The 12,254-nt window shown below is 41.7% G+C and overlaps 1 protein-coding gene across 1 annotated transcript in view; it reads right to left on the bottom strand.

Annotated features, from left to right (window-relative positions):
- Positions 1–746, bottom strand: part of LOC101951894 (putative ferric-chelate reductase 1) — a 53,493-nt gene extending 52,747 nt beyond the window's left edge. Inside the window, exon 1 of the mRNA XM_065555629.1 lies at positions 605–746. Within this exon, the coding sequence (XP_065411701.1) occupies positions 605–685 (81 nt within the window). The 5' untranslated portion in view covers positions 686–746. The remainder of the gene's footprint in view (positions 1–604) is intronic.
- Positions 747–12,254: the final 11,508 nt, after the last annotated feature.

Here is a 12,254-nt window from a genome sequence, read left to right as displayed (position 1 = left end):
CACCTGGAATCATAGTTAAAGTCTCCATCCCCCCAAATATGAGATGGCATCCCTGCCCCAAGCCCTCTCCACTTTCACCATTCAAAAGAAACGGAGTCATGCATGGATTTGCAAAACTGCAAGTGACCCCTGAAGAGACAGCATCAAAACAGCTCTTAGGGTCAATCCAACAACAACCAAAGCAGTTCAGGAGCCCAGTTTTCCCCTCTCAGTATTGCCCCCACAGTGATTTTCCCACTTGCTATCAGCAAGTTTGCTTCCTTGCTTGTTCTGTTGTGTACTTGAACTTGCCTTGTGTGACATCCTGGTTACTAAAGTGAACAATATAAAAGTTATAATTAGCCGGAAGTACCTGTACCTTACACCCAAGTAGTGTTTTAAAATTAATCTTTTTTTTCCCCATTAGAAGTGGACTTTGCCACATTGTAAGACGAATTTATTCCTTTGATCTCTGATGCACACAACTGCACTTTGATACAAACTGGAGACTCAGCCAACCCATACACACACTTCAGTTTTAACATTTTAGTGAGCACAGGCCTGATCCTGAGGTACTGGGCACACTCAAGTCCCACTAAAGTCAACAGGTAAGGAGCGCCATCACCTTCCAAGAGCCACTCAGGACCTCCCAGGATAGAGCTCTCAAACATTCAGAGGAAAAGCCCACAAGCTCTGAAGCTGGCATCACAACACAAGACAAACCCTGCTCCCCATCCTCGAGGTTTAAACAAGACAAGCTGCATCTGCTTTCCTCACAGGCCCGAAATGCGTCTCTGGCTGACAAGCACCTAGCCCGCTGCTGCTGCCCAAGCACGCAACGCGTGCTCAGACCTACACCGGTTCATGGGCTTGCGTTCAAACCGGCCGGTCTAGATGCGAATCCAGATGGGTGGACCGCTACTCATTCAGATCCCTGCTCCCTTCAGCAGCCCTCAGCTACCACAGCTGTGAGGGATGGACAGACAGACCCCACTGGGTCTTAGCAGCCCCCCATGGTGCTGGACTGGCACTAACCGCCGGGGTTGCCACCAGCAGCCCCTCTCCTGCCCGGGGCTGGCCCCGCGCCTCTTACCCCTGCCCGGCTGCGTCTCTCCCCTTGGTTGCCGCGGGCTGCAGACTGGCACCGCCCGTCAGGGGAGGACAGACGAGGGGCCCCAGGGCGGCGGAAGCTCCGCGAGCGACAGGCGTGGCCAGAGCCGGCGGAGCCGCATTCCAGCCGGAGAGGTACTGCCCCGCCCGGCCGCAGGGACCGCAAGGAGCCGCGCCTCGTCGGCACAGGCAGCTCGGGGGTGAAGGGCGCACAGCATCGCGCCTTACCCCAGCCCAGCACGCCCAAGCCAGGGGAGGCGGGAACACCGAGCTGCTGGGAGCAGTCACCCCCCAGGGGCAAATGTGGACCCGAGTGCCCCGCTTGGCGCAAGGAGAGACACAAAACCTCTAACCGGAGGGGAGGGGGATAGGGTGACCAGACAGCAAGTGTGAAAAATGGGGATGGGGTGGGGGGTAATAGGCGCGTATATAAGACAACGCCCCAAATATCGAGACTGTCCCTATAAAATCGGGACATCTGGTCACCCTAGCCAAGGAGCCAAGGAGGGGGGGAACCCTCCTGCACCGTAGTGCTGCCGCATGGGGGCGCCACCACCCAGGGTAGAACCGCCCCTAGGGCTAAAAGCTAGTAGGAAGGAGGAAAGCACAACGATAGTGCAGAGGCCCTGTCCTCCAGCCAGAGGGGGCCCCTGCTGCGTTCATTCCAGGGAGCAGGGGAGGACCCCTCCCTTTCGGCCAGACAACCAGGCCGGGGATATAAAGGAGGGAAGGGATCTACGTAATAATACAATACAAACAAAAGGGAAAACGCCTTAAGCTAACCTTGCCTCAGATTACAGTACGCAACCTCGAGGATAGACAATAGGAACGAATGATTAGAAAGGTCATTTCTCTAGTGAACTTGTTAAAACACGTTTGTTAGAATTTACATGGACAAAATTGCTCAATACTAAACCTAGCCATTATTTTGATGTTTATTACAAACTTAGCAGGAGCTGGACTATACAAAAATGATCTTTGCTCTAACCCCAGTTCCCCTCTTTGCTCTATCTGAGGCAAGTACTCTTATCAAGTACTATTAAGATAATAGGCAAACACTTTGAAATAGAATAGTTGATTAGTAGCTATTTATGAACTATGCCAGATTTCTCAGGCACCTATTTTCAGATTGCTATAAGCCTGCAAAAGGTTTAGGAGTGCTGCCACTAGTCAAGGTATAGCCTACAATAACTTAATGACAAGAGCTGGATAGACAGTTTTCTGATGGAAGATATTTAAAAGGGTAAGCATTCCACTGGAATGTGACAATTTTGTGAAAACCTGATGGGAACTAGGCAACGTTTCCCTGCACACCTGCTAGGAGTCTGGGGTAGCATAGGGAGACTCAGAAAAGTTTCAGAAATGGAAAAAGCCAGTGACACTTTTTGACCTAAAAAAAGAAGAACAGGAGGACTTGTGGCACCTTAGAGACTAACAAATTTATTAGAGCATAAGCTTTCGTGGACTACAGCCCACTTCTTCGGATGAAACCTTTTTGACCTAACAAAATTTTGAGATTTCATTCCAATTGGAACTATTGTTTCTGAAATTTCAGAATTGCCCAAGGTACAGGAATTCCAGTTTGTCTGCTCTATTAGTGACACTTTGTAAATTAGAAAGGCAAACTCAGTTTGCTTAAAGCAATTGCTACAGTACAGTTAGAAAGGACTGAAAAAAAAATCACCTTTATGAATTCACACTGAGGGGGCAGAGTCCAAATAAAAACCTCGAGACATTGAGGCAGGCTCTACCTAAGTCAAAACTATCCACAATATGAAATTCCCCTTATCAAGACATGCAGGGGGATAAAATCTATTCCCATGTCTGTGTTTCAATGCAAAGGCCACAATTTTAGGGTACGTTAACACCCCTTCCCCTGACCCCCCACCAAACAAAAAACCTCCAGGCATTACCACTATCTGTAAAATGTGGGTAATGATACCTTCTTTGGAGGAGTACCTGTACTTTGAGATCTACTATTACATATATTTAGGTCCACTGTGCTGTTAAAAGTCTCCATGTCAAATAACCAACCTTCAGGATTGGCCTTTCAGCCTAACGCCAAGGATTGAGCCCAACGCTGAGGCCAGGTCAACACTACAAAATTTTGGTGGCTGAGCAACGGCACTGGAGAGTAGGTGGGAGAGAGAAATCACACCGAACTCAGATAGGTATGTTGGCAAAAATCCTCAAACTATGTCTCGATTATTCAAGTGGGAGAGTGGGGCAACAACCACAACAGAATGGCTGCTACCTCCCCTGAGGGCATAATATACAAGAATGGGGCATGAGGAGGGCCCTACCAAATTCACAGCCATGAAAAACATCAGAGAATGTAATCTAGTCTTTTGGGTACTTTTATCCTATACTATAGGGATTTCACTGAGGGAGACCAGTGTTTCTCAAATTGGGGGTCCTGACCCAGAAGAGTTGCCGGAGGGCCATAAGGTTATTTTAGAGGGTCACAGTTTTTGGCACCCTACTACTGTAGGGGTATGCTCTCCCCCCCCATTCCTTTTTGGGTCAGGACCCCTATAATTACAACACTGACGTTTCAGATTTAAATAGGTGAAATTGTGAAATTTACCATTTTAAAATCCTTTGACCGTGAAATTGACCAAAATGGACCCTGAAGTTGGTAGGGATCAAGGTATATCAACTCTTCTCTCCTCTTCCAACAGCCTCGTCATAGGTGGTCATTCCCCTGCTGGTCCAGTTGAACATCCCCCTCAGCTGAAATGGGGGGGGGGAGAATATATTGTCAAATGAAAGAAGGCTAAGTAAACCAGTCACACAGAAATAATTTTCATAAAATTAACAACAAGACTTCGAAAACTTTTCACTGAAACATCAAAAGCTGGTTGAAACCTCCCACCAAATTCAATTTGACTAGCTTTAACAGTAACAGGAATGTCACATGATTTACGTTAACACTGAATTTTTGGTGTTTTTATAAGTCAGATTTTGATGGAAAGACTACTGAATTCAACATCATCACAACAGGCATCCAGTGCTTACTAAAAGAAAGACCTCACTATTTATAGGGAGATCGTGAACATATTAAGGCCTGTACAGGGGTTCTGTGGGAAACTGTTTTCTTCATCTTTTTGCAGGATCAGAGGCTTAGCTGAGTAGAATTACTTTTGCAGCGCTGAGTGCTTTCAAGATTCCAGGTCATCCATTCATAAGTGGTCCCATTCTTACTTGAAGTTATTCCTTGCATGTGTCCTCTGTTTAGACTGCAAAGTGATATTATTTATGAAACACTATTTCCAACTGATATACTGCAGGTCTGTAGTGAATGCAATAATACAAAAGTTGTAATATGAAATGATCAGCACATCGGAATGAGTTAAGGCTGCCATAACCTTATTCTTATCCCTATTACTCTTGCCTTTGCAGCATACTTACATTTTGACTTTACAATGTATCCATTTACATTGTCTCACTGCAAAGGTACACAATAAAATATGAATTTTAGTTGATCGGTTTCTATTAAGACAAAGATTTCACAAGATAGGGATCTTAAAGATGTTCTCTCAGGGAGAGAAAGCACAGCCTAACTACACCTATTATCATAGTCAGTGGGATGCGGAGATACACAAAACATATACAAATGTTTCATCATGGAAAACAAAGTACTAACCCTAGTTTGAGTTTATGGTATAAGCGTGTAATCGCATGAACATTTAAAATGAACTACAGAGTAGCATATTTCACATTGCTTACTAACAGAACATGTAAACGAAAAAGATCTCTAGTATTTATAGCTGATACAAAAAAGATTAGGTAGCCGTTTCTTTTGGAGAGGCTCCGCGAGCGACAGGCGTGGCGGAGCCGCATTCAGCCGGAGAGGTACTGCCCCGCCCGGCCGCAGGGACCGCAAGGAGCCGCGCCTCGTCGGTACAGGCAGCTTGGGGTGAAGGGCGCACAGCATCGCGCCTTACCCAAGCCCAGCACGCCCAGGCCAGGGGAGGCGGGAACACAGGGGTGCTGGGCGCGTCACCCCTGCAGGAGCAAATGTGACCAGAGTCCCCCGCTTGGCGCGGGGAGAGAGACAAAACCTCTAACCGGATGGGACGGGGATAGGGTGACCGGACAGCAAGTGTGAAAAATGGGGACGGGGTGGGGGGGGGGGGTAATAGGCACGTATATAAGACAAAGCCCCCAAATATCAGGACTGTCCCTATAAAATCGGGACATCTGGTCACCCCTAGCCGGGGGGAGCCAAGGAGGGTGGGTGGGGGAACTAGTCTACCCCCACCACGGGAGAAAACCCTCCTGCACCGTAGTGCTGCCGCATGGGGGCGCTACCACCCAGGGTAGAACCACCCCTAGGGCTAAGAGCTAGTAGGAGGAAAGCACAACGCTAGTGCAGAGGCCCTGTCCTCCAGCCTGAGGGTGCCCCTGCTGCGTTCCTTCCAGGGGGCAGGGGAGGACCCCTCCCTTTCGGCCAGACAACCAGGCAAGGGATATAAAGGAAGGGAAGGGATGCCACGTACTAGTACAATACGAACAAAAGGGAAAACGCCTTAAGCTAACCTTGCCTCAGATTACAGTACGCAACCTCGAGGATAGACAATAGGAACGAATGATTAGAAAGGTCATTTCTTTAGGGAACTTGTTAAAACACATTTGTTAGAATTTACATGGACAAAATTGCTCAATACTAAACCTAACCATTATTTTGATATTTATTACAAATTTAGCAGTAGCTGGACTATACAAAAATGATCTTTGCTCTAATCCCAGTTTCCCTCTTTGCTCCATCTGAGGCAAGTACTCTTATCAAGTACTATTAAGATAATAGGCAAACACTTTGAAATAGAATAGTTGATTAGTAGCTATTTATGAACTATGCCAGATTTTTCAGGCACCTATTTTCAGATTGCTATAAGCCTGCAAAAGGTTTAGGAGTGCTGCTGCTAGTCAAGGTATAGTCTACAATAACTTAATGACAAGAGCTGGATAGACAGTTTTCTGATGGAAGATATTTAAAAGGGTAAGCATTCCACTGGAATGTGACAATTTTGTGAAAAAACTGATGGGAACTAGGCAAGGTTTCCCTGCACACCTGCTAGGAGTCTGGGGTAGCATAGGGAGACTCAGAAAAGTTTCAGAAAGGTCAAAAAGTGTCACTGGCTTTTTCCAAAACAAAATTTTGAGATTTCATTCCAATTTGGAACTGTTGTTTCTGAAATTTCAGAATTGCCCAAGGAACAGGAATTCCAGTTTCTGTCTGCTCTATTAGTGACACTTTGTAAATGAGAAAGGCAAACTCAGTTTGCTTAAAGCAATTGCTTCAGTACAGTTAGAAACGACTGAAAAAAAAAATCACCTTTATGAATTCACACTGAGGGGGCAGAGTCCAAATAAAAACCTCGAGACATTGAGGCAGGCTCTACCTAAGTCAAAACTATCCACAATATGAAATTCCCCTTATCAAGACATGCAGGGGAATAAAATCTATTCCCATGTCTGTGTTTCAATGCGAAAGCCACAATTTTAGGGTACACCTTTCCCTGACCCCCCGCCAAAAAAACCCAACAACCCCCCCCCCCCAAAAAAAAAACAAAACAAGAACCTCCAGGCATTACCACTATCTGTAAAATGTGGGTAATGATACCTTCTTTGGAGGAGTACCTGTACTTTGAGATCTACTATTCCATATATTTAGGTCCACTGTACTGTTAAAAGTCTCCATGTCAAATAACCAATCTTCAGGGTTGGCCTTTCAGCCTAATGCCAAGGATTGAGCCCAACGCTGAGGCCAGGTCAACACTACAAAAGTTTGGTGGCTGAGCAACGGCACTGGAGAGGCGGTGGGAGAGAGAAATCACACCGAACTCAGATAGGTATGTTGGCAAAAATCCTCATGTTGGCACAGCTTATAGCAGCAGGAATCTGTGTGCTGGCAGAGTTTAGGGTAGTTGGGGAGATAGTTTAACTACACCAAATAATTCTTGCTGCTGGTATAAGCTGAATCTACACTAAGGGTTTTTGGCAGTATAGCTGTACTGAAAACTAGTGATTGGTCAGACCTACAGCATCTTAGAAACAGCTCAAACTATGTCTTGATTATTCAAGTGGGAGAGTGGGGCAACAACCACAACAGAATGGCTGCTGCCTCCCTTGAGGGCATAATATACAAGAATGGGGCATGAGAAGGGTCCTACTAAATTCACAGCCATGAAAAACATCAGAGAATGAAATCTAGTCTTTTGGGTACTTTTATCCTATACTATAGAGATTTCACTGAGGGAGACCAGTGTTTCTCAAATTGGCGGTCCTAACCCAAAAGAGTTGCAGGAGGGCCACAAGGTTATTTTAGGGGGTCACGGTCTTGCCACCCTACTATTGTAGGGGTATGCTCCCCCACCCCCAAGAACCTTGTGACCCCCCCCACTCCATTTTGGGTCAGGACCCCTATAATTACAACACTGACCTTTCAGATTTAAATAGGTGAAATCGTGAAATTTACCATTTTAAAAATCCTTTGACCATGAAATTAACCAAAACGAACCCTGAAGTTGGTAGGGATCTAGGTATATCAACTCTTCTCTCCCTCTTCCAACAGCCTTGTCGTAGGAGGTCTTTCCCCTGCTGGTCCAGCTGAACATCCCCCCCCAGCTGAAATGGGGGGTGGGGGGGGGGGGGAAGAGAGAATGTATTGTCAAATGAAAGAGGGCTAAGTAAACCAGGTCACACACAAATAGTTTTCATAAAATTAACAAGACTTCGAAAACTTTTCACTGAAACATCAAAAAGCTGGTTGAAACCCCCCCCCCCGCAGCAAATTCAATTTGACTAGCTTTAACAGTAACAGGAATGTCACATGATTTACGTTAACACTGAATTTTTGGTGTTTTATAAGTCAGATTTTGATGGAAAGACTACTGAGTTCAACATCATCACAATAGCATCCAGTGCTTACTAAAAGAAAAGACCTCACTATTTATAGGGAGATTGTGAACATATTAAGGCCCGTACAGGGGTTCTGTGGGAAACTGTTTTCTTCATCTTTTTGCAGGATCGGAGGCTTAGCTGAGTAGAATTACTTTTGCAGCGCTGAGTGCTTTCAAGATTCCAGTCATCCATTCATAAGTGGTCCCATTCTTACTTGAAGTTATTCCTTGCATGTGTCCTCTGTTTAGACTGCAAAGTGATATTATTTATGAAACACTATTTTCCAACAGATATACTGCAGGTCTGTAGTGAATACAATAATAAAAAAGTTGTAATATGAAATGATCAGCACATCGGAATGAGTTAAGGCTGTCATAACCTTATTCTTATCCCTATTACTCTTGCCTTTGCAGCATGCTTATATTTTGACTTTACAATGTATCCGTTTACATTGTCTCACTGCGAAGGTACACAATAAAATATGAATTTTAGTTGATCGGTTTCTATTAAGACAAAGATTTTCACAAGATAGGGATCTTAAAGATGTTCTCTCAGGGAGAGAAAGCACAGCTAACTACACCTATTGCCATAGTCAGTGGATGCGGAGATACACAAAACATATACAAATGTTTCATCATGGAAAACAAAGTACTAACCCTGGTCTGAGTTTATGGTATAAGCGTATAATCGCATGAGCATTTAAAGTGAACTACAGAGTGGCATATTTCACATTGCTTACTAACAGAACATGTAAACGAAAAAAATCTCTAGTATTTATAGCTGATACAAAAGAGATTAGGTATTTGTTTCTTTTGGAGAGGCAAAAAAAAAAAAAAAAAAAAGTACTCTCGGCAAAGCTTTTGCCACGCCATACAATTTTTCCATCATTAAGGACCAAAGAATAATATTTTTACATTTGGTTCCTATTATAGTCATTACATATTATGTATACTGTAAGCCATTCTCAACCACTACCTGTATATTCAAATGTGCAATAAAAAGTTATCTGCCCTTCTGAGTAGTATGCCCAAACTTTAGTCAACAATACAAAACTTACACCTATAATCAATTGTACACATTGTCCTTTGCTTGAACGGCACGCAATAGATATAATTATTTAAAAAAATTTGACCATTGAATTTTGTATTTCTCCTTCTCCCTTTTCCCTCTTTGCCCCCTACACCCTTCAACAAAATACCCCTCTGCCCCTCAAAACAAACAAACAAAAAAAACCAACCTCTCCCCCCCCCCCCAAAAAAAACCAAAGTGAGAGGCAAATACTCTCAGAAGCAAATGGTCATTTGTGCTATCTCCAGAAGAACTGCGTATAGTATAGTTAAAGAAACCAATGCACAGCATCTAGCAGGATACAGTTCACAGGTTGGGAAATATTCAAGAAAGGAAGTACATATACTGGAGAATGCCTAACGGTGATACAACTAAGTCTGCATAGATGGCTCAATAATAAAATAATAATAATATAATAAAAAAAGGACAAAACCCTCTTGATATTTAGCTTCAGTCAGGAACAAAATTGTGAGGTTCTCATCAACCTTAAAAAGGGATTCTGTTTCCATTCCTTTGCCTCTCCACTTCTCTGTTAGAGTTTACTAAATGGAGATAGTGACTTTTACCTCACAAAGCTTTGGAAAACCATCTTTCTGATGGGCTGAGAAATAAGGCTGAAATGCAAGATAAACCAATGGCACATGTTTCATGTAGTCTTATTTCCATTTACTTGTGATTTAGGATTTGAATCACAAGTTTCTATATATGAAAAGACTAGTTAATAATTGTGCTCTTTTGAAAAACTGTATTAGTAACTGGACACCAATTCATACACAGTAATATGTTTTGACTATTGGTATAAGACTATTGTACAATATTTCCTGGAGTCTCACATTCTAGAAGTAGTCATGATATAAAGAAAACTGTCTCCCAATTTAGCTTAATTACCTTATGGTAATCTTGCTTAGTTTTAGGGAAAGACCTCAGAAGGTTCATCTAACCTGTATCAGAATCAAAAACCCAAAGAGAAATTAGTTTCACCAACCACACAATTCCTACACTTCATTATAGTGGAAATCTTCTTTTCTTTAGGTCAAAAGCTTATGTGACTGGGTATTTTCTTCCTTGGCAAAAGAACCTGAAGTTAAACACCTTCATTTACCATTTGAGACTTCACACAGCAACTTACATCGTGAAGATGTGTCCATTAAAGGGTTTTACAACAGCGTATATTACAGACTGCTATCCTCATTGTTTTTTGGTAATTTGTAATAGTGTTGTTTCAATTTAGATATTTGGATTCAGACTTAATGCACTTAAGCACATAAGCATAATGGGTCATCATTAGCTAGATATTCATACGTAGCTATGTGTGAAAAAAGTGAACTACAGAATGATGCTTTATATCTTCAGCTTAAACAATGGAAATAAGCAGTTCATTTCTGCTGTTAAATAAGAGGATTTCAAGATTTTCAAACAGCAACAATTGTAAAAAAGATTTTCCATTAACAGTTTAAGCTCTAAAAATTACTGTTGTGGAACTCCAGTGACAAGTAAGAAAAACACAACTTTGTTAAATATTTTTATTTTATACTCTTCACAGACAAATGAAAAATTACATTTTTCTAAATTCAGAAGTTGCTATGCTAGACAGACTCAATCTTTTTATTTTATATTACAACATGCAGTACTAGAATGATTCCTTGTTTTAAATATTTTCTCAATTATCCATTTTTGATCAGTAAAAACCTATTAAAAGAATGAAAACATTAGAAATAATGCAGATTACTTGAATTGACAAAAAGATCTGGTGAAGCAATGCCGGTAGGTCTCTGCTCCATAGCATACAGACCAAGAAACAGATTGGTACATGGTAGAGGTACAACGTTCACATTCAGTTTACCTACAAAAATAAGTATTTAACTGACCGCAAGTTTGAGTGATTAAGTTTTACAGTATATTATACCACGGTGTTAGTGTCACTATGGTTCAGGATCAGTCAACATTTCTACATTACAGCCAGCTATTTTTAAAAGGTGATTATAACTTGGGTGTATACAGTATCAGGGGGTAGACGCTTTAGTCTGTATCCACAAAAACAACAAGGAGTCCGGTGGCACCTTAAAGGGAAACATTTATTTGGGCATAAGCTTTCGTGAGTAAAAAACCTCACTTCAGATGCAGTGAGGTTTTTTTACCTACGAAAGCTTATGCCCAAATAAATCTGTTTGCCTTTAAGGTGCCACCGGACTCCTTGTTGTTTTTTGGGCTGTATACAGTTTACTTGGTGCTGAAGCCCAACAAAATAAAATATTAGATCAACAGTTCTTCTCTCTTCCCTCTACCCGCCAAAATTAAATACAAGTCATACACTATTCATTTTTAATATGTTCAGAGGAAAATTCAAGAAATGTTGCCTATGACTTCCTCACTTCATTCTTAAGTTGTCCAGTCTGACCAAAAGCATCGAAAGTGTTTGAGATCAAAGCAAGAAGGATTGAATAGTAATTTAAAATCTAAATTTTCTTGTTTCCATGGGCAAAACCAGCCCATAATATATAATTTTACTTACTTTATTCTTAAAAGTATATATGTCACTAGAATTACATTTAGTTAATCAGTGCAGAAATAGCATTTTAAACATGCATCTATTTGCAAAATTCATAATTAGCATAATGTATATATCTGTGTACATCTCTGTGATTTCTCTTATTTTAATATTAAGTTAAAAATAAACTAGCAATGAGAAATGTGTATTATGTTCGTGTCAACAGTGCAATTCACAAAACTTTTTAAAGTTAGCCATGATAGAATGGAAAGTTTTGAAGCGTCATTTCTCCCAGATATTTCTTACATTTAGAGATTGTTATTGCAGTTAATATAATCCCAATCTATTTAGAACAATAATAGCTCCTTCAAACTTCTTTCCAATTTCAAGAGAGCCTTACTGAATAAATCCCCCTCCCCCAAAGTTATCCCACTGTACACTTTCCAATTCTACCCACAGTAATGAAGAGCTAAACTAGAAATAAACCCATAATTTTATGGGAAAGCAGTAACTTCTTACGTTCCTTATGTATCATTATTAAATGTTTCAATAATAAAACTGTCTGAATTTCCTCAAATGCACACAGAAACATGTAAAATAGCATGCTGATTTATGACTGCATATAAATGCAGTCCTTTACTGGGCTGTTGCTGACTTTTCAACAAATACAGTTAGTCAAAAAACTGTACTTGAGAATGAAAAT

The sequence above is a fragment of the Chrysemys picta genome, chromosome 8 (genome assembly GCF_011386835.1).
Source record: "Chrysemys picta bellii isolate R12L10 chromosome 8, ASM1138683v2, whole genome shotgun sequence".
Classification (NCBI taxonomy): Eukaryota; Metazoa; Chordata; order Testudines; family Emydidae; genus Chrysemys; species Chrysemys picta.
This window is presented reverse-complemented; position numbering and strand designations above follow the sequence as displayed.